The sequence below is a fragment of the Cheilinus undulatus genome, linkage group 22 (assembly GCF_018320785.1).
Source record: "Cheilinus undulatus linkage group 22, ASM1832078v1, whole genome shotgun sequence".
NCBI classification, from domain to species: Eukaryota; Metazoa; Chordata; class Actinopteri; order Labriformes; family Labridae; genus Cheilinus; species Cheilinus undulatus.
In genome coordinates, this window is record NC_054886.1 from 15,408,950 (window position 1) to 15,435,879 (window position 26,930).

Below are 26,930 nucleotides of genomic sequence, written 5' to 3' on the forward strand. Positions count from 1 at the left end.
AAACCTGTCCAGAAAAGTTTAATGGCGAGATATCAATAAAGCAAAATATAAACAGTCTACTTACAGGAGAAAAGCTTGCCCTCCATGAAGGCACTCTGACCTAGCCCATGTCGCTAAGGCTAAAGCTAATGAACCATGTGAGCTTATGCTATGTTTACTTAAGCAAATGCAGCCTCATTAGCTATCTTAGCTCCATAACTATGTTAGCCTTAGCTGCATTAGTGATGTAGCTACGTTATCTACAATGCTAACATAGGGATCTTTAACTGCATATGCTAAAGCTCACATTGCTACAGATAAAGTAGCTGCATTGGCTTACGTAGTAATGTTAACTACATAGCTAGTGTAGCTACGTTAGCTTTGGCTGAAGATAACCAAGCTAGAGCAGGGACCATTCACATAACAACTTCCAAAATGAGTCTATACATAATTTAAAATCAGATTAGACCTCTCCACTTTCCTGATTTATTTATGTAAAGTTGTTTAGCCTGTAGTGTTTGCAGCGCTGTTATTTCATGGATACAGCAGCCAGACTTTATGAATGGAGTTGATTTTTAAAATTTTTAACATTTTTTATTTTTTTTAAATCTGAAACTGGAAATATGTTGTACCGGCAAATTTCGTCACTTCCGCTCTGACAGACATGTCATCTCACAGTAATTGTCTGAGATCTGCGGTCTGAAGCCAGATCCCTCTCATAGTTTTGGTCTAGTCTTAGTTGAGGAAACCTCAAAAACATTTCAGTTTTAGTCGGAGTGACCAAACGTCCTGTTTTCCCAGGATATGTCCTGTTTTCACATCCTGTCCTGGCCGTCCTGGTTGTTTTTTATAAAGTGATGAAAATGTCCTGGTTTTCGCTGTTTTTCATTGGGCCACTAAATTGACTCGCACTAGGGCACTCTACACCTGCGGTGCTGCATGTGACGTAATCCCCGAGAGGCTGCCGTGTGGGCGGCTCTCTTTACACTCATAACGAGCGAGCAGAACTTGCTAAACTAAAGATATAGATATTTTTTGTTAGTTTTTGTAAATTTGTGAGAGTTATTTTTGTTAAAGTTGGATTGCTAATATAGCAGAGGTATTTTTTTTAGTTATTTATCATTTATTTGTTTATTTATTTATTTTCTAATACAGAGGAGACATTATTTCTATCATTATTTCATTTGTTATCTGTGAAACTTGTCATAATAAAACATGTTTAGCAGGGACATCGTTAGGCCATTTTTGGGGGGCTGAAGCCCCCTAAAATGTTCATCAGTCTCCCTAACAATAATTAGTTATAACAGTGACAAAATTAATTAAGGAATGCACACCATTATGTTACTTACTGCCTAATGTATAGAGCAGAGATACTCAACCCATGGCTCTCCAGTCGCCTCTAGTTCATGCTTTCCTGGTTTTGGAAAGCATGAACAGCCTGAAAGAAGAAAGAGAGGAGTTATAAACTATATATTTCTAGATATTATATACCACATTTATACTTTACTAAATACATTAATGGATTTTTTTTCCAACATATTTTCCATGAACTCACTCCAGCATATAGACCTTTAAATACCAACTCATAAACTCACTCAGGCTGTTATTAGAAAAAAGGAAGACCTGCTCAAGGCTCAGGAAGGGACAGTCTTCTAAGGAAAAGAGAGTGAGCCAGATTGTAGGTCCTGATAAATGCTCTACAACTAATAATGAATGAACTAATTCAGTATTTTAAGGTGCGGAGAAAAGAATTTGGTGCACGCTATAAGCCCCCCCCCCCCCATCTTTCAATCCTAATGACAGCCCTGATGTTGAGTAGCCTCTGAGAAGCCTATCTGAATTTGTGTCTTTGGTAATAGATAGTATTTGGTAAATGACAATTTTCTATCCATACAGAGGAGGCGTACTTTAAATGTATCTAAATTATAAGGCATCTTTGAGTAAACTCTGAGTCTCATTGCTGGGACGAGTGTCCTGGTTTTCGGTAATCAAAATATGGTCACCCTAGATTTAGTTGATAAAAGTCTTTACATATTAGTATCTTAGTCACAACATTCATTCTTTCTGATATTATTTAATAACACCCAAATAGATAAAATAATAGGCTAAAAATGTAAAACAGTAAAACAGTCACATTAATGCACTATCAGCACTTTTAATTATTTAAAATATATTGATAAAATTACTGAATTTACATGCACAGTGAAAAAATATGGATTCTGAACATCCACAGTCTAGAAATTTTTTAGTCTCGATTTCGTGTCCTTGATGAAAATTAAACTTAATTTCTCATGTTTTTTTCACCAAAGACCTAATTTTAGCTAGTCTTAGTGTAATCTTCAACATTTTTAGTTGTAGTTTTCATTGACAAAATGAACACATTAGCATTAGTAACATGTATAACACATTAGCATTATAAATTAGCACATTAGCTTTAGCATTTCCAACTTACAGCTAATATTACCTTTGGCTTGAAAAGGCTTTCCCCTGTTACAAACAGCTAAAAGCTATAGAAAGCAGTCAGTGTTAGTTTTAGCTGTTAGGCAGCTGGAAGAAAATATTAGCATTTGATGGCATTTACTGGATAGCCATAAAGAGCTAACATTAGCATTCAACCATCTCTTGTTAGCTAGGAGGTGGCTGAATGCTCACGGTGGCTCTGGTGCTCTAGATTTTGTACCTTGTTGTGTAATTTGTTATTTTATTCGAAACTGTTTTATAGGATACCTTAGTTAATTAGCCTCTGGGCTGCTTGTGCTCCCATTTTGGTGTATGTGTGTGTGTGTGTGTGTGTGTATATATATATAAATATGAATAAATAAATCATACAATCACCTATATATTTCTCTATTTGAAATTTAATATGGGTTACTGCTGATTAATCCTGTGTCCTTCTTGTTAAGATCTTTATATCATCTCGATTTTTACCAATTAGGCAGATTTGATGTGTAATTATTCCAACACCACATAAATGCAATAACATTTAATCATTGCAAGTCAGTATCTGCTGCAAAATGCAGACAAATAAAAAAGAACTGTTTAAAAATGTGAAAGGAAGAAAGCAATATTTTTAAACACAATGGTAAATTTGGCTCAACTTTAAAAAAAAAAAAAATTTGGTACAAGAAGGGCCAGAGAGTCAGTTTGAGGTTGAGCAGGACTGTTGGTATGCAGTCTATTTGTATGTTTTTGCGTTTGCTTTTCTCTCTCCCTGTGTACAATATGATCTAACACTCCTGTGGAGATGTAGAATCTCACACTACCCTTCTCTGTGGACCTTTCCCACCACGATGCTTCACTCAAAACCCTGACATACCCACGCTTCCTTGCACTCATGCATTTATTTGCCTCTTTTAAAAATTATAAAATCCCCTGAAAGGGAAGGTAAAAACTGAGGAACACATTTTACTCTGTTTCCAGGCTCTTTGTGTGATGCCTGAAAATTAAAGGTTAAAGAATGTGTTTGCATGCTTGACTGCCTGTTATGAATGCAAATATCTTCACATTTACATGTTTTAATTAGTTTTCAGGTCCAGTTTTGTTTGATGGATGAATGATTGATCACTTGCTCTGGGCACTAGTTGTACCTTTCTTTTAATAGCACATTTTAAGATACAAAATAATGCAGGAGATAGCTCTTTGTAACTGAAAACCAGGATATTGGCTCACTGTGGATTGTGATGTCACTGTGAGAGGTTATTCTGCAGAGGACGATAAATCTGTGAGTGTGTGGTCGATTTTTCTGCCTCAAGGACATCACTGGTTGGATTTATAAAATATTTATGCTGCAAGTGAGTGCAGCCCAAGCTATAAATAGTCCCAGTTAAACATAAAACCATCAGCTTTCCCCTCGTAGCTCCATGTTTCTGACATACACGCACCAATTCATACACTGCTCTAATAATGTACCAGATGCTCACTGCATCCTGATCATGCAGAGCTATTGATATTTTGGATGACTCTGCAGGAGTGTTCGCACAGCCTCCGCCTGGTTCCCTGCCAAGCTGGACAGCCAGTGTGTCTGTGGAGATTTATGAATGAGAAATACTATTAAAGGAGCATTCACACAAGCTGCTATCAATCAGTAAGCCTAATGAAGACATTTACAAATCTAAAATTTTGGGTTGAGCTGCTATTACAGATTTCGGCACAACCTTAGAACATTTTTTATTTGGCTTTTTTTTACAAAAGAAAATTACAAATAAACCCTTTAATAGATAGATAGCTTTGGCTTTATGCTTTGGGTCATTACCATCCACACTGTGAAGCATGGTGGTCGCAACATCATGCTGTGGGGATCCTTCTCAGCAGCCAGTTCTGGAGGGTTGCCAAGGTGGAGGGTATAATGAATGCAACAAAATGTAAAAAAAAAAATCCTGGACAGTCTTCAGTCTGCAAAAGAACTACTCCATTACTTAAACATAAAAACATTACACAAATCAGCTTCTTTACACCATCAAAAGTACTAGAGATATTGATCCAGGCAGGGCAACACTGATGAAACTTGAGGTAAAGATCACAGCCTCAGAGGGAAAAAAGTGCTTTGACTTGACTTATAAAAATCACTGACCAGAGCAGAATGTGATGTCTGGAGCAAGTTAAGCAGATGTGAAGCAGCCATAATTCATACTTCCCCTTTCACTGCATACAGTCCCGCCCACAAATACTTCAATGACACATCACAGAAACATACTTCACGCTCATGAAGGTTGTGAAACATTATGCACTATACATAGAAGTCATCTGAATACTTTTAGAGCCACTTGTGATGGTAATAAAAGTCTAGTATTGCATTTTACATACATTTTTATTGAAACATACAGGAAAAATTTGCAATCTATAAATATAGGGATGTCTATTTGTAGTTTTATTTTGAATCAATCATTTCATCTCCAGATCATAGAAGACATCATGCAAGACAAAGAAGTGTACAGTGGCACACAAATTAAAGCTTGACTGGTCCTTGAATATTTTGACAGTGCTGAATATTTGAAATAAACTTTGCCATAAACAAACTGTTTATCTAGTGGAGTGTTGAGAATTAATTAAATGTTTTGTACAGTATGTCTCTATAACATTTGCGATTGGTCATTCATTTTCTCCAAGTTATTAAACTCCACCAACCCTGTTAACCTCCTAAGACCCTGCTTGTGCATATGAGGCCATTATGTTTTGGCTTTCTTACAACATAGAAATGATTTCTGCTACTAGAGTTTTTGAGATAATTGTCTGGAATGTCTATTTAAGTTTAAGTCATTTGATCAGAAAGTTTCATGAAAATCTTTGTGAATTTGCATGAAAATTTGTAAGCATTTTCATGAAGATTCTTAGATGTTTACATGTTTTGTAAAGCTTCATTAAAAGTTTTGGGATGAATATGCTTTTGTGTGTGTCCACCAAATATTGATTTTCATCAATATTTGGTAGAATTTGTATTCTCATTTTTATTTTCTGACATTTTCCTGACAATTTGGGAAATGTGTTTTTAATATTTGGAAATTAATGTATTTTTTAGGGGGAATTGGTGTTAAGATAGTTTGGTATTTTTTGTGAAAATTCGAGACTCTTATTTGTAAATTGTTTGGAATTTGTGTCCATTGATTTTTTTTTTAAAGAATTTTCATGCATATTTCAGGGAATTTGTTTGGAGGTTAGTTTAGTTTATTTATTTGCACATGATAAAACAGATAAGAACAATTAGAAAATACTTAAAGAAAGCATCGTGCAAGGGAGGTTAGAAGCCAAAAAGGCTTGTCAAGAAACCTCCCCCTGATATAACAATGGTTGGTCTAGGCAGCAATGCAGGTTAGCTAAAGAAAAACAAAACAATAAATAGGTTTTGGGGAATTTTCCATTATTTTCATTTAATTATGGAGAATGTATTGGTACATTTAGAGGATTTTGCAAGGAGATTTTTAGACACTGTTGCAGAAATTTGGGGGGTATGTTTTTATATTTTGGAGAGTATTATTGAAAGTTTTGAGTGGGGGTGGGGGGTATTCATTGGATTTTGAAGAGATTTGTTTGCACATTTGGTGGAATCTGTTTTTTAGTTGTTATTTTTATTTTTAAAAAATCAGGGAATTCATCTGGATATTTCAGGAATTTGCATGGAAATTTTCATCTATTTTAATGGAATATTTGGGAATATGTATTTGGTATATTTTGGAAAGTTTCATTGAAAGTTTTGGGTTAAATTTGCTTTCAATGTTTTGGTCATATTCATTAATATTTGGAGGAATTTGTTTGAACATCTGGTGATTTTGTTTTTTATTTTTATTTTCAGGCATTTTCGTCGAAATGTGTTTCCAATATGTGGAAATTTGATTACATTTTTTTTAGAGGGATTTGCATTAACAAATTTTTTTTGTTTTTGTTTTTATGTTTTGTTTTTTGTTTCTTTTTTTTTTTAATGGAAATTTGGGAAATGTATTTGTGAATTTTTGTGAATTTGTGTCCTTTGAATCCATACAAATTTTCTAAGAAATTTCGGGAAAATTGTATGGATGTTTTGGGGAATTTTCCATCATTTCTGTAAAATTATGCGGAATGTGATTGTACACTGTGGGTAATTAAGAAAGGTGTGTGTGTGTGTGTGTGTGTGTGGGGGTGTCTTGAATATTGTCAGGAATTTACATGGAATAGAACTGAACAACTGCCCTACATTCAGCTGAAACATTGGCTCAAAAAACCTGTCCAGAGCAATTTTTTCTGAAAAAAAAGGACCATCAGGAGATTTGGTAAGAAAAAAAAAAGAAAGAAAAAAGCTTTCAAACGCATCAGGCCCTTCTAATCTTTTTTTTTTTTTTTTTTTTTTAAAGAATTAATTGTAATAATTTTTGAATTCAATATTAATTCAGATTAAGTTTGAACATTTTTTTGGATGCAATTACAAAACACTTTCATGTGAATAAGCTTTTACACACAATACAAATGATACTTAAACATAAAGAGCTATGAGTTTTTCTCATTGAGGCCCTTCTAAACAAGCGCGAGACACTAAAAAATGCATTGAAAACAGGAGTTTAATGCATGGGTTTACTGTCAGCTTACATGCAGACTTGTATTAGTGCGACATCTAGCGGCCTGATGCATCGTTAGATCTTCTGTAATGACACGCAGCCGCCTGCAGAGGTCAGTGTAACACAACTCTGTGTGGCCTGTTGATGGAAGCAAACTTTAAACATTTAACGGTAAGTTCTTAATTTATACTCCAGACATGAATTAAAGGACTTAAATTACACAAATGACATTAAAAAAAGGGATAAGCTTCTCATTTATAACTCTTTATGAGTCTATAACCATTAAACAGACTTTAAAGACTATATCTTCCTTTCCCTGGCGGTGCTAATTGAGCTATAAAACGGTTAAGCTAGCTTGATGCGGTGAACAGAGTGAACGTTTTGTTGTTTGTTAGGCAGTTGAGAACCTTTCGGCCGTTTTAAGCAACATTTGATGTTCATAAATGTTGATATTTGCATTGAAAATGATTAGAAAACAGTTGTATTACCGTTAAAGTTGCTTAGTACTGTCTAAAGCCGTTTTTTCCAGTTCGCCAGCGGCATTTAAAGCAACATTTTAAGACAAAAAAAAAAAAAAAATCCCAGAACGAGCAATTTAGCGGTCTAAAACAGTTTCATAATATAATATTACCTAGATTCAATCTCATGATAATGTTTGACAACATGAGATGAAAATTCCTTAAAATCATCTGCAGCAGAGTCCACCTGTGCCTCCTTTTTGAAGTACACTTGGGAAATTCACCAGCGTAGTTCCCTTTCCTCAAAGTGCTAAATGAGCTTTCATTTTTACAGAAAATGCAAACAGGTAATGACACTTATCCATGTTTATTTTCGCACCAGTTTTGATTTGGGTATTATTATTATTGTTATTATTATTTTTTACTAATAACAGAATCTATCAAGATGTCTGTTTGTTCCCAGGTCACGGCTAAAAAAATCTTCATCATGGGGACAACTGGACTTGATTGGGGTTCTTGAGAGCTGAAGTTCTACCTCCAGAGGGGATGGGGGAAGTATCCATCCTGGTTGCGATGGTACAATCCATACAACACTCCAAGGTGAAGGAACATCAGATTTGCAAGTTCCTCTCTCTTCAGGATCACCACCGCTCTCCCAGGTAAGAAAACATGACTCATCCTCATGGAAATCTTTGCAAGGCAAGTGGGTCAAAATTCTGTCAAGCAGGGAGCTTATGCCGCCTGAGGAAGATGTGCTAGCCAAAGGTCTCAATTTTACTGTAACACCTGATGAAGTACAAGTGGTCGGCTTGATCACAGCAACAGACTGTCATGAAGAGCAGCAAACTCCCAGATACAGAGGCAGAACAAGTTAGGCTCAAGGTATCTGCTAAGTCCAGTTGTCCCCCACATCAGCTTTAAAATGATGCGAATTTGATGTAATTTAATGTAATTCTAATAGAAGTTGACATTTACTGTAATTCCACATTATAAAGAAAGATTGGCATCTGAACCATTTTATATCTTTTGACCTTATTTAGATCAAACAGAGCCATGAAATAATTTACTGGAAGGTTGTCCTCCCTCTGAGATATGGGCTTCATCCTTAAGGCCACAAATGCGAGAGGATATGAGGAATGCGTTGTCACCTGCAGCTACTGTATCTAGTTTCTCTGGCTTGCTGACAGGTAAGATTTACAGACAGGTGAGAGGACACTTAAATGGGAAGACATTTTATATCTGTTGCTATCCTTCAGGTTTTTATAGGAGTTTTATTTTTATAGAAGTTTTGTTTTATTGAAAAAGGAAAAGAAGAGAGAGCAGAAGTAGTCATCTTAACCCAGCAGATAAGTTCCACTTCCAATGTGTTTAAGATTTCACTGTTTAATGGTGTCTTGTCCAGTGTTTCTATGTCTAGTGTGTTTGTGTAGACATTTTCAAACATGGCATGTGAACATTTGCAAACTTCCTTTATCCTGCTCTCACACGCAGATCCTTTCAAAGTCTTGATTTTTTGTTTTTGAAAGTCAGTGTCTAAAAATGGGCTTCAAATTGTCTGGAATTTAAGACAGGCAGGCATTAAATTTGATCTGCGGCTGACTAAATTGGCATAATGTCTGCCTGTTTGTTCTGTCTTGTTGTATTTTGTCTAGCATTCTGTCAATTTCTGCAGCTTTATTTGAATTTTAAATGCTTTGCATAGCCTGACTGCATATTTCACCCTTCAGAAGAAGAGGCTGAAGAGCCTCTAGCCTATTTTGCCATATAGATGGCATCTTTTTATCCACACATGATAATATAAGGTCTTAATTAATCAAACCTGCATTGAGATTTCTACAGATGCCTTGTATAAGGCTTTTTGGCCATATCTCTTACAGATTTGGCTGAAATGCTCTTTGAGACCCCCATCACAGCAGATTCAAAAGCCTCCTCATCACTCTCAACCAGCCCCTGTCTCCCATGGGACCCCCACGAATGTCTGCTGAGGGGTCCCCAGTGCCAAAAAGCAGGAAGTCACAGCTGTGCTCATCCCCCTTTCAGCATATGTGAGAGCAAGCAAGTGTGTTTTTGTCTCCTCTGTTTGTATCTGTGCAAAGATCTGGGTCAGTGTGAGAGTGTGTATTTACGTGTGTGTTTTGTTCTCTATATGTCTATGTTTGTGTCTCTGTCAGTCTATCTGGCCTGCATGACGCTGGTTTCTATTCCCACCTCTTTGCTGCACAAGTTTCCAGAGTCTGGCTTATACGGCCTAATAAACACTCCATGTGCATGAGCTCTGTGTCATTGTGGCTTACAGTAGAGGACTGGCTGCACTGATGGAAACACACACACACACAAGTCAGATTTATGCTTTTTATGGTTTCTGTCACTTCTTCTTTACTTCTTTATTTCACTACTTTCTTTCTTTAATTTATTTTTCCTGGTCTTTTTTCCCTCTTTGGATGCAATATCTTAAAAGATATGTAGACAAATGTAGCCAAATTTACATTGTTGTTAGCAGTGTCAAGCAGTTATTTGCCCTTTAAAAAAGTCATGAGATATATACAAAACAATTTGTTGATTGGTAAATTGTCAGAAGCTGGACACTGAGATCTAGCATTCCGGGGCCACCATATCAACATGAAAACCTTTTTTATCATATGTGCCTCACCACATGGTCATCATGAGTCTATAGCAGTGCAGTCTCTTCCTTTCCGGGAGTATTTTTTGCAAGAGCTGTAAGGGTGATGAATTATCAGATATGGGATAGACCTTCACCTTTCCTGACCAACTTTTGGCAAATAAAAAGTCCAGCACTTAAAAATGATATTTTTTTGCAAGTGATGCAAATGTCATTCAGAGATGCTATCTTTGGTTCTGTGAAACATAAACTCATGTTTTTATTTGGTTCAAAATTTAAGACAGTGTTTGGGCATAGCTGATTGAATTTCCACAAACATCCAATTAGTCACAGATGAAAACAACATTTGTTGCACCTATAGTAGTAGATTGCCAGAGAAAAGTGGATGCTGCCTCAAAAGTGAAGCTTGTGTAGCTCTTCCCTCTGACCACCAGGGGGAGACTCTTCTGGTTTCACACTGAAGTTTCACAAACTTTTTTTGGTTACATTTTTAGTGTGTTTTTTGGACTCAGTCTCTATTTCTGATGCTTTTCAATACCCTATGTAATTTGTTTTCTTGATGATGGTCCAATTAAGAGTAAAATAGATTATAGAGGGTAGGCTACCTATGATTTACAAGCTGGTACCATGTAGACCCGTCAACTAGAATGGAAACACAGCAATGTGTGCCCCCCAAATATGGCCACTTCTAACTTCAAAAATTCAAAATATCGGGGATCCAAGTTTTCAAAATAGTTTTACATAACCAATAAGTGACGTTTCCTTCTTTTGTACAGTTTTTAGTCTTACTCTGAAATTTCTAACTTTGTTGTAATTTTCTTTTTTAAAGCGACTTTATAGACAGGGGGACCCGCAGAGACATGGTCATCAAGCTTGCACAGAGCTGCCTTCCAATAACACCTTCTGGATGCAGCTGAACACCAACTACAGTTCATAAACTGAGACCCTATTCATGCTCACAAGGCCATAAAAAAGAGCAAAAATAATGAAAATGCCAGGTGAAAAATCATGTTGTAAACAGATTTCAGCAGCAGACTAATGCTTACTATCAAAAAAAAGATGTATTTTTTGGGCCTTTTCGTGCCTTTATTGGATAGAGGAGGACAGTGGATAGACTGGGAAACAGGGATAAAAGTGGGAAGAGACATGCGGCAAAAGGCCACAGGCCGGATCCAAACCCGGGCCACACGCGTACATGGTGAGCATCTTAAACCACTCAACCATGTGCGAGCCCTCACTGTCATTTTAAAAGAGTTATCACAATGCCAGATATTTAAAACTTTGATATCGATGATGTTGAAACCTGCTTTGAAACCACGACAATAACAAGAAAGTCCATGCATCCAATATAGGATTATTTGTAATTTCCAAAGAGTGCAACAATAAGCTTTATGTCTAAATTGCACCAGTGTTAATTTCTTTGACTGAAACTATGACCTAAAATGTTTGTTGGCAGCCTTTTTTCATGAGAAAGACTAGACTAAGGTCTTGTCCACACAGAGATGAAATGATATATTTCCATTTTGTTTTGAAATAGTTTTCCCTAAACACAGGATCATTTCAGGAAATGTCCGCGTAAACACGAAACTACTGAAAACGACTAAAAACGCTGTACTATATATGCCAAGCCTTTAAGTGATGCTGTACGGGGCCACGAAAATGCACCAAAAGAGAGAGGAAGATGGCAGAAAACTGACACAAATTTTCTCCTGTTTGCCCTTCTGGTTGTTCTCTGCGGTTGATTTAAGAACATCTGGTGTATGCTCTTCTTAGCAGTGGTAAAGGAGTATCAGATTTTGCTGTAAAAGCCGTAATGCGCTTAGCAGCTTCTGGAGCATGAACACATCCCCGTAATCTGCCATTGTTGTTTTGGTTTGATTTGTGCATGCGGCGTAAGTGGGCTATGCTATGTATGACATAATGACATAATGACATAATGGCTGTCCACACGGAGATGAAACGGTAAGCATTTACAGATTTGTTCACTTAAGGACCCGGTTTCAAAAAGTAGCCTTTACTGCCTCCCAAAACACAGTTTTCGTGTGGATGAAACGCCGATACAACAAAAAACTTTTGCCTGTACTCCTGAATTTGTCTCCATGTTGACGGGGCCTAAGACTAGCCAAAAATAGGTCTTTGATGACTAAAACACACAAAAAAAGTAAGTTTTGTTTTCATCAAGATGACTAAAACGAGACTAAAATGTAATTAAGTTTACATCAGATATTCAAAATCCATAATATTTCTCTACTGTGGGTATTCTGTCAAAATACAATGCATCTATATCTACAGTATTTTGCCTCTGCTCTGGAAACCAGGGATCCCAGGTTTTGCAGAGTGTGTAGAACACACCACCATGATTTGGTTCAAGATAAAAGCAAGAGAATAAATTCTTGGAATAAAGTAAAGGCTAAAACATGGGGACTTTTTATGGACTAAAACTGCACTAAAATGTTTTAAAGTTTTGTCGACTAAATCTGTTAAGGGTAGAAATGACTCAAATGTGACTGAAACTAAAAGGTATTTAACCTAAGGACTAAAAGTGAGACTAGAATTAAAAATAGCTGTCAAAATTAACACTGAATTGCACAAGAGTTGCCGTGTATGCATTTGTATGTATTTTTACAATTTCAACATAGTTCTCTGTCTTTTGCTCATGGCTGCTTCTAGATAAAAAAATGATGAATATCTGTAATAATTTGTAAACGTCAGTACTTAAAAATACTACAGATCACTGGTTCTCAACTGGTGGGTTGGGATCCAAAAGTCAGCCGGGGACCTATTTTTTGGTGGATTGTGGATTTGTGTCTGGAAAAAATATGCAACAAGAAGGCAATACCTCTTTTTTTTTGGTTTCTTAAACATCTTATGTTCCATCTCAAGTCCAAACTGTTCCTCTTTTCATTAAAAAACACTTGGTTATTATTTAGAATTTAAGAAATTTGGGTTGCAGTTTGTCGTTAATGATGTGGTTGTGGATCCTGTCACTAGACCAGTTGTGAACCCCTGCTATGGATAATTGAAAAGCCTGAGATTGTATTGTTCAAAGATATTTTTACTGAAATATCTACATTAATAATGACAAAAAAGACCAAACTTAAATTTTATAGATATAACAGGATTTGTCTTGACATATGGTGGCTACAACGATGGTATTTGTTTATTGTTGCCCTGAAAAGACTGGAAGTTACATTAAAGGCTGCTACATAAGGAAGTGGGAACTCCTGGAAGTTGCTGTTCTGTTGCTGTATCTCATTTATGTTTTGTGCTGTTTCCTTGTTATGGGTCAAGTTTATTCTCTGATATCGGTTGTGTGTTCTGTCTCTCAGGCAACTCAGTGCCCCGAACACTGGCCCTGTACCAGTGTGGTCCCACTAGACATTTCCAAGCTGCTCAGCTCCACCCATCTCCCCTGCTTGCTAATTATTTTGAGTTGATAAGCTTTTCAACAAAAAATTCACTATTTAAAGTGTATCTTCTGAACAGTAAACCACCATTCAGTCAGGACCACATATGATTTCTGGCTATAAATATTTTTTATTAGCAATTATTAATTAGCACTTATTAGTTATTTATGTTCGGTGGTGTGGCTGTTCTGGGACCCCCTTGCCCTTTCATAAAGGAAAACATCAAGCAGGAACAGCACATGTTCCTGCTTTTCCTATGCCAATAAGGAAAGCATAAGGCAGGGAGAAAGCCACAAAACCCCCCAGAGCAGAGCAGGCATCAATGACAACAGAATGACTTTGATTAAAGGTGCAGTGTGTAATATTTAGCCTAGTAGCATTTAGTAAAACAAACAAACTTGGTTAAATGAAACATGATGTCTATAGGTAGGTCTGTACTAATTACTGTTTATTCACCTGAAAAAAAATGTTTTTTTTTGTTTTATATTAACTCAGAATAAGCAATCTATTCATACATGGGGAGGGTCCCCTCCACGGGCGCTGCTATCTTGAATTTTTTGCATGTTTGTCGGGTGAAAACTATGGCAACCAGTGGAATTTAAAAAAAAAGTGTATCTGTTATTTGGTCGCTTCTGTGGCGCCATAGAAACATGCAAAATGCAGAAATTCAAGATGGCTGCGCCCGTGGAGGGGATCCTCCCCATGTATGAATTGATTGTTTATTCTGAGTTAATATAAAACAAAAACACATTTTGTTCAGGTGGATAAAAAGTACTTAGGATAGACCTACCTATAGACATCATGTTTCATTTAACCAAGTTTGTTTGTTTTACTAAATGCTACTAGGCTAAATACTACACACTGCACCTTTAAGTTGGAAGCAGAATGAAGGGGGCGCTGGGGTGGAGGAGGGTTGTGAGAGCAGTTTTCAGAGAGAGCAACAGAGAATAGCCAGGTAAGAACTGGTTAAATAAGGCAGTGTGTGTGTGATTAGCCAACGGTATGCTTAGAGCAAATCAGCTGGCTGCTAGCTGATGAGGGCTTGCGTGAGATCAGCTGATCTCAATTATGGCAGTGCTTGACTGTGCGGCCTGCCTAAACTAATTCTATTCACTTAGTTTTTTGTTTAATAGATTAATATCAAATTCTCAGCAAGAAAAGCTATTATATTGACCTTCTTGGGTCATGCTACAACTAATCCCAGATTGCTTTGCGAGTAGCTCATGGTGCAAAAAAGGAAAAAGACTCTTCATTTCAAAAGCAAAGTAGCAGCAGAGGTGGGTAGACCTGTGTGGCGTGTCTCTACCCGCCATCTTTTGTATTGTTTTGAATCCCATGGTGGCAGAATTTACCTTCTGTGCATTTATGGACAATATCAGTATGAATTGTATGAAAAGTATCATAAGTTCTGACAGCCTTAGATTTGTAAACATTGGATGTCCTCATGCTTTTATTACTGTAGTTAGTTTCAACTCCACTCCCTGTATCAGTCTCTCTTATTTCTTTCCTTTCTTCTTCCTCTTGTACGTCTGCGGCCTCTGGTTTAATAGGCGCAGTGTGCCTCTGTAACACCGGCTGCCTTTGTTTTGGTTACAGATAAAATCAGTGAAGGAAAACACGACAGCAGAGAGAGAAGGAGAAAGAGGGAGAGGCAGCAAGAGTCGTAGAAAAACCAGCCTGTGAAAGAGTGTGCTATTCCCCATGGTGCAGGAAGAAACAGACAAATCCAATGAGTGAGTAGGGTTGATCTTCCCTCCTCTTTTTATTTCTTAAACAAGAAACATGGAGAGAGAGAGAAAGGGGGAGAGGAAATGATGGCTCCTAAAAGAGTGATGATTTGGCAAAGCATGCGCTTAACTACTTCCTTACTCCTAAAGAGAGATTGATATGTTAGTCATTCCAAACTTTTTATTTACCTCTCAAGTGTGATTCCTCTTTTATGCCCTCTCCTTCTTTTATCTCACCTTTCATTCCCACTTTGTTTGATCTCACTCTTATGTTACCTGACATGATCGGTGAATGTCTGTGTCTGTAGATGTGTGGACATATGGAGTCAATCACACCGCCTGTTGCTGATATTTTCTTTGCTGACAAGTTGACAGGCAAGGTGCTGCACTGACATCTGACAGGAGAGACAGATACGAGGAGGAAGGGGGGAAGAGAGAGAGTAGGGGTGGGTGAGAGACACAGAACGAGATAGGGGAAGAGAGAGTGGAGGGGGGGAGGTGAGAGAAAAAGAGGAGGAGAGATGAAGAGGGGGAAAAAAATGACTTCACGTCCGAGACCGGACGGCCCCCTTTTTTCCCCTCAGCCTCTCTCTGTTTCTCAACTTTTTCTCCCTCCCTCCTCCTCCTCCTCCTCCTCCTCCTCCCCCTTCTCCTCCTCCTCCTCCTCCTCTGTGTGTGTTTTTTTAAATGATTTGGGGAGAAGAGGGGAACAAGCATTCAGAGCTTGGCCGACGGTGCAGGCAGGAGCGTCACACAGGGGCAGCACACTGGGACTGAAGAGGACTGAAGAGGCTTGGGATTTTTTTTCTTTTTTTGGGACCTGATGCACTGGAAGATTGTCTAACAGACAGAAGGCAGGAAAACAGAAAGAGAAATGACATTTAGATTCGTATAAGCTTTTAAACTATATATTAACACAGATAAACTGCAAAAAAAGCAAGAAAAAAAGCCAGATACACTGATTTCAAAAAGGCAGACAGGCAGACTAAACATTTTTCCAGACGGGACTGGAGTTTCTTCCACTGGAGAGAGACAGAAGCACATTTTGAATGAAAAGAGGAGAACCCTTATCTTTATCCAGCAATGCTTTTGAGGAACTCTGCACTGAACTGTCTCTGTCTGCTGTCCTGGAAGCAGGCACAGGCGTAGGATATAGTTATCTTCACTGAAAAGAGGATCCACATCGCGTTTTTTATTTTGCATATTTAAGTGCAGGTGTTTTGCTTTTTGTCACCATGTTTTCTTTAAAGTTCCCATTAAAACCATCGTGGACTATTGCCCTTCTGGTGTTGTGTATCCTGGATGTATGGATCACAGCCTTGCCTGCACAGCAATCTCAACCTAAACTGCAGCCCCGCCGGTCCAGGCAGATGTCACCTTTAACCTCCTCCTCGTCAGCCGGTAACCTGTCAGAGAGCGCAGAGAGCAAAGTAGAGCGACTCGGCCAGGCGTTTAAGAGGACCGTTCGTGACCTGCGTGAAAAAGGCTCCTGCTTGGATCTGGTTTTCCTAGTGGACGAGTCATCCAGTGTCGGGGCCAACAACTTCCTGAGCGAGCTGAGGTTCGTGCGCAAGATGCTGTCTGACTTTCCTGTTGCGCCAGAGAACACACGAGTGGCACTGGTGACCTTTTCATCCAAAACCAACGTGGTGACAAGGGTGGATCACATCTCAGCGCCCAAATCTCATCAGCACAAGTGTTCCCTGTTCAACCAGGAGATCCCTGCTATCAACTACAGAGGAGGGGGCACCTTCACGAGAGGAGCCTTCCAAAGAGCTGCAGTGAGTCACACACCAATCATCACTCTCTTTTATCTAATTTCTTTCCAAATTTCCTAGAAATCTGGACTTTCTTCATGGAAATCTTTGCTGTAAGTGATGAGTGTCTGTTGGTCTGCATCCTGCTGTGTGTGCAGTGTGATTTCAGCTCAGTAAGCCTGATGTTAATAAGACCCTGCGTGGCCTTGCTGCTGCTTCTGCTTCCTCTAAATTACACAGCAGCAGGTAGTGAGGGGATGCCGCTTGCCGGCTAATTGTCAAGGAGTTTCCAGTGATAAAAATACCGTCAGGAGGGAGCACATGCATGCCCAAGCAATAGCAGACATGCAAACACACACTAGGAAACAGGTTTGGAAAAAGGGACGAATATCAAGACGCACACGTCAAGTGGAGACTATTTAGTTGGTCTGTGTTTTGTTGGCAATCCGTCTGAGATTTTGACAGTTTTCTGTAATTGCATAACTGCTGCATTCTTGACTGTTTAGGCTCTCGAACAGAAGCATTTAGGTTGTATGTGTGAATTTGTCGCAGAGGATTTGGGAGGTTTTGTGGGATTAGAAGAGGTCAGCATGTTGGATTGTTTATGGTTTGTTTGATTTGTGCAGCCTGACACCCAGCAGCACACTCAAACACACACGCAGGCATACACAGTGAGGACATATGGCACAGTTCATCCGTCAAGTCCAAACAGCCCAGCTGTTGGAGCTGTGTTGGTGGTATAGAAGCCGGTCCTGTATAAACACACACACACCTCGACTCAGGCCTCAGAGCTGCCTTCACTTAAAAGTGTTAGTTTAAGTAGGACAAGATTCAGGTGCTTTTGGAAATACTGCAGCCTGTTTCCATGCTACTTTCTGGGGTTTCTCAGTCCACTGATTGTTGTTGTATCCACACAGCAAGAGGGATTAATGGCTAACATCATGACTGGGTGGCAAAGATACAAAATAGATGTTAGGATTGAATGTCAGAATTCTTTCTGGCACTATGAGAGGAAACAGGTGAACATGCATGTAGCCTTAGTGATGTCAACCATGAGTTTCGTCTGCCCCCTGAAGCCCCCTGAGCAGCTACAGCACACCCACAGGCCAGCCAACACACCACTTGTGATTCAAATGTGTGAATAACTCTAAGGCTGATATAATCAATGTGAATGAGTTGCAAGAAAATGCAATCCCTGCACAGTATGCGCTAATGAAACAAGGTATTAATCCTGAATCTGTTTTTGGAAACAGGCTGTATACGTGTCTATTTTTGCTTTGAAATGGGTATTTTTACATGGTGTCAACTGCTCTTTCTTTGAATTTTTCTTGCTAGCCTCTAGTGGACACTCACAGTACTATTTTGCTTTCATTGACTTCAACACTGAATACAACATGGTCAAGACTGGTAAATCTGATTAGGAAGTGGTGGCATCACAGCTACAGTACTTATGCCTTGACCCCATGTTTAAATTGCTCTCAGCTCTGTCTGTCGTCAGATAAAGAAAAGCAAAACAGCTGATGGAAGGTCTGCATGCCAACGGGATGGTAAAATACAAAGATGTTAAAGGTTTCTTCATCTAGTTGCTTGTTTGACAGAGCTGTTTTCTGAATACCTTTGCATGACCATTTCTATCAAAATTAGGGTTCAGTACGAAAAAATGTTAAAATTTACATTCCTTTAAAAGCGTTTGCAACTTTTTCACGTCTCAGGTCTAAACTGTGTAGTTACAACCAAGGTTAGACTAAATATTTTCAGCATGATAATAACCAGATCTGGCAGTTAAAGGGTTTCAGGACCCTTTGGTCCTGAAAATCAGTTGTTTCAACTCGTGTAACATTGAGGAACATGTCTAAGACATCTCATGAATTTTCCAGCAGTAGGTCTAGTGTGTTTTAGCCTGCTTTCTACAATTTATTTTAGCACCCTCTAGCAACCCTAAACCCTGCCACAAACATGAATATTTTTGAAGATTTTTTCAGTGTGTGAGACCCACACATGGCGACAAATAATCACTGATTTTACCATCTGGTCTGTAAACAGACTCTAAGCATGGTCTTGACTCTCAAATTCCAAAATTTTGCGTGATCAAATTTGACTTCAGAGTAAACAAGCTAATCTGGTTAGCGTTTAGCTACCTTTCCAATGTTGTTGCAGTTTTAGTCCAGCTCCCTCCATTGTCAGTTCGTCTGTGGTATGTTTTACAGAACATGTTAAACACTCGTTTAGCTGCAAGCTGCTTGTCCATTTTAAACTTAATGATTCACATTTACTATCATTAAGATGGCTGTGTCTTCGTTGTGCTTCCTACTTTGGTCAGCTTTCTTCCTGATTGATAATTGCTTGCTCTGCAGTCCTCTGTTCTCACAACATACCAAAGGATTTCTGAACGTAAATATTTAACATGATTATTATTTACGATCTCGAGTCGGAGCACATTTGATTAGGTTAGAAAGGAAAAAGTCACTCTTGACTTGCCACACACCACAGGATAATCTGGTGACTTAATCTTAAGAGCTATCCAGTAATCTCACCTTTGCTGACTCTCTTACCTGCTTAAAGTGAAATCCTAATGCAGTCAACAGCAGAGCTTCTGCTTTTCTACACATTGATGCTGTTTGACCTCCAGTTCAAAGCATATTGCAGGAACTGTGGAGCATGTGTAGAATGTCTATGCTTGTTTGGGACTGAGTTGTGTACAGACAAAGTAAATCAAACCTCAACCACATTTGTAGGTGTGCTCTAACTTTGCCATTTTGACTTGGTGAGATCTCAGACTAGCATGTGCTAAAAAAGTCCAGCTTTAGTATATACTTTGGGTAAACAAACACATCAGTGTGCTGTGCAACTCCATACTCCTTCACTCCCACCCCTCCCAACAATAAATGAGGCATATGTAAATGACAAAAACAACAACTAAAAATTTCTTATATATATTGAATTTTTTTCTAAAATAAAAGTTCACAATATCAGCTTCTGTAACTGTAACCTGTTAAAGTCCCCTCTCTTTTATAGAGCTTTTATATAGCCCTTTTATAGCAACATTTTCCAAACTTGATATTTACTTTGATGTTACAATGCTAGCATTCTTTGAATCTGCTTTACGTCATAAAATAAATCACTTCAGCATACTTTTAAGGACTAAAGAGTAGGTAAGTTGAATCTTGGCAGGTTTACTCTTCAGTCCATCTATGTTTTCGACTAATAGCCTTTGGACTGTGTCTTCCAGCTTAGCACTGAAAGCTTGGCCCTGAGGACAGGTTTTCGGCTCGCCCTCCTCAGTTAAGTGCTGATAAGGAGGCTGCTGGCTGTGTCCCAGCTGCTAAAGACTACAACAATACAGAGAAAAGGCTTTCTGGGGGAACTTTGGTGGCTTATCGTTATTCACAAACACTCTGAATGTTTAGGGTGATTTATCAAGTGATGGAGGGGTCTGAAGCAGCCAAAGAAGGCTATATAAAGAAGCAGGGTGCTCTCCTTTATGGCCTCTTAAGTTGGCTTATGAGCATTGTTATTGATTCAGAGTCTGATTAGAATAAAGGTTAAATTTAATTCACTTATCTATGCCAACAAACACTCCTGTATTTTGTTTCCAGGACGGCATTTGCATGGTGAGAGTCGGACTCAAGCTGGGTATGAGTAATGGGAGAGCTAGGTGCAGCCTACACACAGCTGAGATTTTTTGGAAAGATAGATGAGTCTAGCAGACACAGAGTGAGTACCGGTTCTCCTGAAAACAACCGACACCTGATGGATTCAGTCTGACGTTTACTGAGTTTTCACATGATCAAGGAAAGATGTTGAAATATTTGCAAGAAAGAGCAACAGAAAAACATTACATCTGATTTATCACTTGATTTCTTTGTTATTTTATCCTACCTCTCTACTAACATTGATCTAAGCGCATATCTGCTTGTCATCATGCACCCATTGACCTATAGGGAAGTGTGTGTTCAGTTGAAAATTTGCAGCGTGTGTGAGTGCATCCACAGTTATTAGCAACGTAATGCTTCTGCCCCATTGCTTCATCTTTTGCTACAAGGGAAAATGGCTACCTTACATGCATGTACAGTATGTTTGGAACATGTGAAATAGAGACAGTGAGAATTGGAGAGAGGGAAAGGATAATTGATAATTGCAGTATAATAATAATAATGCCATATTTTATTCCCCTGGCTGCTCTTGGCCGTTGTAAGTGCTGCAGAAAGCTGGGATCCATTAAAAGAGACATTTTTCCACCAGCCATGCATGTAGAGACAGGGCTGTCCTCCAGCACTCTTCATCTCCGTCTGCCTCTCCTCTGTCTGTCTGCTGTCTCTCTATTCACCTCTGCAGTGTGTATATCCATACAGTGAGTAATGTAGCACGGTCATGAGTCGCTTTGCTGTTCTGTGACTCGCTCCTAAGTTGAACTCAGACCAAAAGTAAACCAATTTTTAGACCTTTATGTGATGTGTTTAAGAAACATGCATGCCCAGAAAAATTCAACTCCAGTGAGAATAACATGCAGGAAAGAAGCAGCATTCCCAACCTGGAAGACCAGCTTCTGTACAGGGGATGCAATCTAACCACTTGGCCACCTGCACACTTAACAACTAGTAAGTTTGAATCTCCAGTTAGAGCTGTGCCAATAGCAATGGTTAACTCTGTAGCTATGATAAAATAAGCAGATGTAGCTTTTATTACTCACACTAAGTGAGCATTTCTACTATGGTGGAGTGAGAATTACGTAACATTAGGACACATGAAGCAAATACTCGGAACTATTTCTTGAGTGAACCACTGGGCGGAGCGACACAATGCAGCAGCCTTTGCATTTAACTTTAAAACATCTCCGTCTCGTAATTTTCCATGATTATTTCATAGCATGGTGAATGTGCAGGTCACAACTTGTCCACGAGAGTGTTTTGGAGTTGTTGGATTGTGTATTTGATGAGTTTGATGAGGGAAAGCAAAAATTCCGTCTGCTAAAATAGCGTTCGCAGTGCAGCTGGTTTAACGGTCCCCCCAGATCTAGAAACAGCTTGCATGGAAAACTAAAGGAAACGGACCCATTACTAAGACTATGGGAATTATGGCAATGGGCGAATTAGCCAAAATGTTGAAGTATCCCTTTAAAGTTCCATGGAATTTTGGTGCAATTAAGATACCAGGAACACATTTGCAACCCACTGAAAAGGGCTCTGCAACCCACTTACAGGTAAACTGACAAGCCAGACCATCTGTTTCAAATATCCATTCCATGGATATATCTCATATTCATCTGGGAAAGCTCCCATAGAAAGAGTTTGGGAAGGACAGGGGTTTTCAAAAAAAATTCTTGGAAGGGGATTGGAGGGGGACGTTCCATCACATTCATGTTGGGCCAATCAGAGCGACAAGACAAAATGACGTACGCATGCGGTTTTTTTTTAGCTGATGGGTATGCCGTAGCATGTTAATGGCGGTGCATCTCGATGAATAGTATTAATGCCAAGTCTATTTAGGAGACATGCAAAACATCTTCTCTGCCGAGACAAGCCTCTGGTGTGGCTCTTTGCTCTTGTTTCAAAAAGAAATGTGGTCCAGTTCAGATAAAACTGTTGCTTTCCTACAGCTACTTCCAAGCTACCATGACAGCAGCCATAGGATAAATCGGCAGACCCCACCTGTAATGATATGCCAAGGGACTGGGAGAAAAGCGAAACATCTTCCCATCATGAAAAGCTTTCAGTGTTGCTCTCGGGCCTTGTTTTAATGATGACATGTTGTCCGATTCTGACAAAACTGCTGCTGTGGCTATGTCCGAGCTAATCACAGCACTAGCAGCCATTGTATACAATCGCTCATACAACAGCTAACCCTTTCCCCGTAGCTCTCACAAACTCATGCTGAAGCAGGTCAGCTGAGGAGCAAAGACATCTTTCCCATCATGAAAAGCTTTTAGAGTTGTTTTTATTCTTTGTTTCATGCAGAAACATGGTCAAGCTCTGGTAAAATTGGCGCTATGCTAGAGCTTTATCCGAGCTATGCATCACACTGGAGGCAGCCATTGCAAACAGCTTTCAGTACAACTAAACCCCAACCATAGCAACGTAGCTTCTGCATCTTTTAACCTCCTTTCTACATTGTTATCTTCTACTTCCTCATTTTTTTCCTCGACAAACATACCACCATTAAATTAACCACACTTATTGATACAATTATTGGACACAAATTTTATTTTTTTATACCTCAAAAAACTATTTGTCCATCAGAACAGCTACAGTAAAACAACAATGAAAGAAAAGGACACCCAGAAAAGATTTCTCAGCTTTTGGAAAGGGCCTAAACATGTAACAAGTAGAGCACAAGACACAAAAATACAACAAATAAAACAACAAGCAACACAAGAGTCCCTTAACACCTTATTAGTCCTACATTTTGTCAATACTGAGTAATTTCCTTAATAGTAGAACCATAAAGCAGCTTTGAGCTCCAAGGAATATGGTCGACCATGAGCTTTAATTGAGATTGAGCTGTGTCCCTAGTAACCATCAGCCTTATATTCTTTATTGGTAAGTCAGAAACAGATTTCTGCCTTTGCATTAAAAAAGTAGAAGATATTAAAAAGATTTTTTTTGTTTGTATAGTATTGCTCTCCTAATAAATGTTCTTTCTCTTTACATTGTTGATGAAAGCCAGTGAATCATTCAGACCAGCTGTTTGAAATCTGATGGAGACGGTGAATGTCAAACACTCCCATTACATTAAGAGTGCAGCACTTTGTAAAAATGACTCACAGCGTCATATTTCTGCTCTGTCTTTCCTCAACCTCGCCTCACACTTGATAACCTTAAAAAAAAATGACATCACCGAATCCGTCATAGTTTTCCAGCACTTTAAAGACTTAGTGCCAGTCACTTAGTGAACTGTTTCAGCCTCCTGAGGAATAACCTCTTTACTGTACCTGAGACAGAAGTGGTTCACTTCACCTTCTTCAAATTAAATCATATACCTTTCCTCCCTTCTTACTGTAACTACCCTGAAAAAGCTGATCCATTTTCCTGCTCTTTTAGCTCACTTTTGATTTATTTTCCATGCATTCCCCTTTTACATGACCAAATGTCTTCAAGGCACTGTGGTTTAAATCCTTTCATTTGATTCTATTGGGTTGCTGGTAATCTTGTTGATCCAGGAATTATGGCTTTTTCCATTGTTGAATTTATTATAGCAGGCCTTGGATACGAGTGTCAGCTATAAAAATACAAGGAGAGAAATGACTGCATATGTAAGAGCCAGTTAGAAATCCCTGCCATTGCTTTTTTTTTGAGTGATCATTTCTCATAGTGAAGATTCTCTTCTGTGTTGCCATTTGCTGCCAGATAAAAACCCCTCTTCCTCTCTGCAGACAAACCCGGCTTGAGTGAAGAGATACAAAAACGAAACTTGACTTGGCGGTGTCACTGTGTCAGTCTGCCTTTACTGTTGCACAAGACTTGGACAGATGGGCAGTGTGTGAAGCAGACATGACGAGAACGGGAGGAAGATGGAAGAATGAAAGGAAAAAAGCTATGGGTTGAGGAATTGATAGAAAGAATAGGGCTCTTACTCAAAGCAATTATTTTACCTGATTGTATGTTGACTCTGTATCTGGGTCAAACCAGACTGTTAAGAAGTTTACTGACCATAGCCACATCATAAAAGAAGCTTTCTGCTCTGACAACCAGCATGTTTCTGTGACAGAAATCTGTATAAGCAGGACCAGCAGATGGGTTATTTTCAGCAGCTTCTTTGGTGAATATCTCCAGGGACTCCTTATGTGCCCTATGTACCAGAAAAACACACAGGGTCACGCTTGTACTTTACATACACACACAGATTTTATGGACCAGTTGCATGCCTCTACATGGCTGTCATCATATAGTTCAGAGTCATATAATAGACTTTACATGGGGCTGTGTGCCTTAGCATGTATGGGGCTTTATTTATAGACAGTGTTTGATACCATATGTTAATAATATGACCCCATTCCTTTTGATATGATTTAGTTTGATACCATATTTGTTATTATACAGAAGGATACATCATTATTCAGTGCAGTAGGATGGGTATGATGCTGCAATGGGATATGATACAATACAATTGGCAATCAAGTTTGGTATCATATACACTATATTGCTAAAAGTATTCAGTCACCCATCCAAATAATTGAAATCAGGTGTTCCAATCACTTCCATGGCTACAGGTGTATAAAATCAAGCACTTAGGCATGCAGACTGTTTCTACAACCATTTATGAAAGAACGGGTCGCTCTCAGGAGCTCAGTGAATTCCAGTGTGGTACTGTGATAGGATGCCACCTGTGCAACAAGTCCAGTTGTGAAATTTCCTCACTCCTAAATATTCCACAGTCAACTGTCAGTGGTATTATAACAAAGTGGAAGCGATTGGGAACGACAGCAACTCAGCCACGAAGTGGTAGGCCACGTAAAACAACAGAGCGAGGTCAGTGAATGCTGAGGCGCATAGTGCCCAGAGGTCGCCAACTTTCTGCACAGTCAATTGCTACAGACTTCCAAACTTCATGTGGCCTTCAGATTAGCTCAGGAACAGTGTGTAGAGAGCGTCATGGGCTTCCATGGCCGAGCAGCTGCATCCAAGCCGTACATCACCAAGTGCAATGCAAAGCATCGGATGCAGTGGTGTAAAGCACACCGCCACTGGACTCTAGAGCAGTGGAGACGCGTTCTCTGGAGTGATGACTCGTGCTTCTCCATCTGGCAATCTGATGGACGAGTCTGGGTTTGGCGGTTGCCAGGAGAACAGTACTTGTCTGACTGCATTGGGTAAAAAAACATCGCGGTCCCTTAATTAAAAATTGGACATGGATATTCCAGAACTGTCAAAAAATGTTAGAATTTAAATGTCTATATTCTTAAAACTAAAAGAAAACAACATTTTTTTTGTTATGTTAAATGAAATAACTTGAACATGCCACAGAATAAACACAGACAAAAAATAGTGCAAAAAATGAAAATGAAACATGTTTTTATGTCTTACTTTGCCTCCCTCCTTTTAAACATACATAAACACTTTAAGATTGTACTAATAACAACAGCCTGGGGTATGATTTGAATGAAAGACTCCTATAACAGGATTCTGCATTTATTACGTCCTCTTGCAATTATTTTATCCCAGAGGGAGCCAAAGGTAAGCCTCAGCCTCTTAAAGTTACTGATATTATGATAACTTAGAAACATTATCACTCACATATTCAACAAGCTAACATTAGTTTGTTCATGTTTGTTGTCAGACTGACCCGCACTCATGTATGGACACACAAACTCTCTCTCCTTTGTCACATATACACAGACACACACTCAAATGCTCCTCTCTCCTGTTTTAGCAGACATTTAGAACAGAAAGTGAGGTAAATATCATGGGTTAGATGAACGCCTGACAGTCCTTTGCTGTTGTTTTTATCCAGTTTCGTATTGTATCATAACAGAAACAAAACTTAAGTTCCGCAGGAGTTTTTACAACAGGCTATTTTTAGATCGCTAGCATCTCATCTCCATCATGAGACACGGTTAATGATGAATATATCTACTTAAGGTTACCGCTAATCATCAGATTATAATCAGGGAAGAACTAAACTAAGTGAAAGTAAAGTTTATCAGCCATCCGTGTGTGACTACAAACAGGAAGTTGAGACTCTGGTGTTTGTTTTTCAAAATTAAGTTAGTTGCAGAGTGTCACATTTCGTGATTCCAAACTCTTATTATGGTACATAAATGTGCGCAAATATAGACTATATGTTCATATTGATCCATTCATACAATATAATTTACATTTTTTAAAATCTGAAAAAAAAAAAGATCATAATTCTGAAGGCATGACGGCTTTTATTTTGGCGTGGTGGTGCAACACAATCAATTACATGTAGCAGAAACCCTGACTTGACTGGCCTGCACAGAATCCTGACCTCAACCTGATAGAA

The 26,930-nt window shown here is 38.8% G+C and overlaps 1 protein-coding gene across 3 annotated transcripts in view; it reads left to right on the forward strand.

Annotated features, from left to right (window-relative positions):
* The first annotated feature begins 7,112 nt into the window (after positions 1-7,112).
* The window catches only part of svep1 (sushi, von Willebrand factor type A, EGF and pentraxin domain containing 1), a 160,987-nt gene continuing 141,169 nt past the window's right edge, over positions 7,113-26,930 (forward strand). Inside the window, exons 1-6 of one of the 3 annotated variants that reach the window (XM_041779332.1) lie at positions 7,113-7,172; positions 7,923-8,118; positions 8,500-8,646; positions 9,337-9,504; positions 15,083-15,219; positions 15,917-16,994. In XM_041779332.1, coding sequence (XP_041635266.1) covers positions 16,449-16,994 — 546 coding nt within the window. In that variant the 5' untranslated portion in view covers positions 7,113-7,172; positions 7,923-8,118; positions 8,500-8,646; ... (1 more) ...; positions 15,083-15,219; positions 15,917-16,448. Of the gene's footprint in view, positions 7,173-7,555; positions 7,807-7,922; positions 8,119-8,236; positions 8,342-8,499; positions 8,647-9,336; positions 9,505-15,082; positions 15,220-15,916; positions 16,995-26,930 lie in introns of those variants that run through there. The other 2 variants (XM_041779331.1, XM_041779333.1) reach the window with 2 other exon arrangements.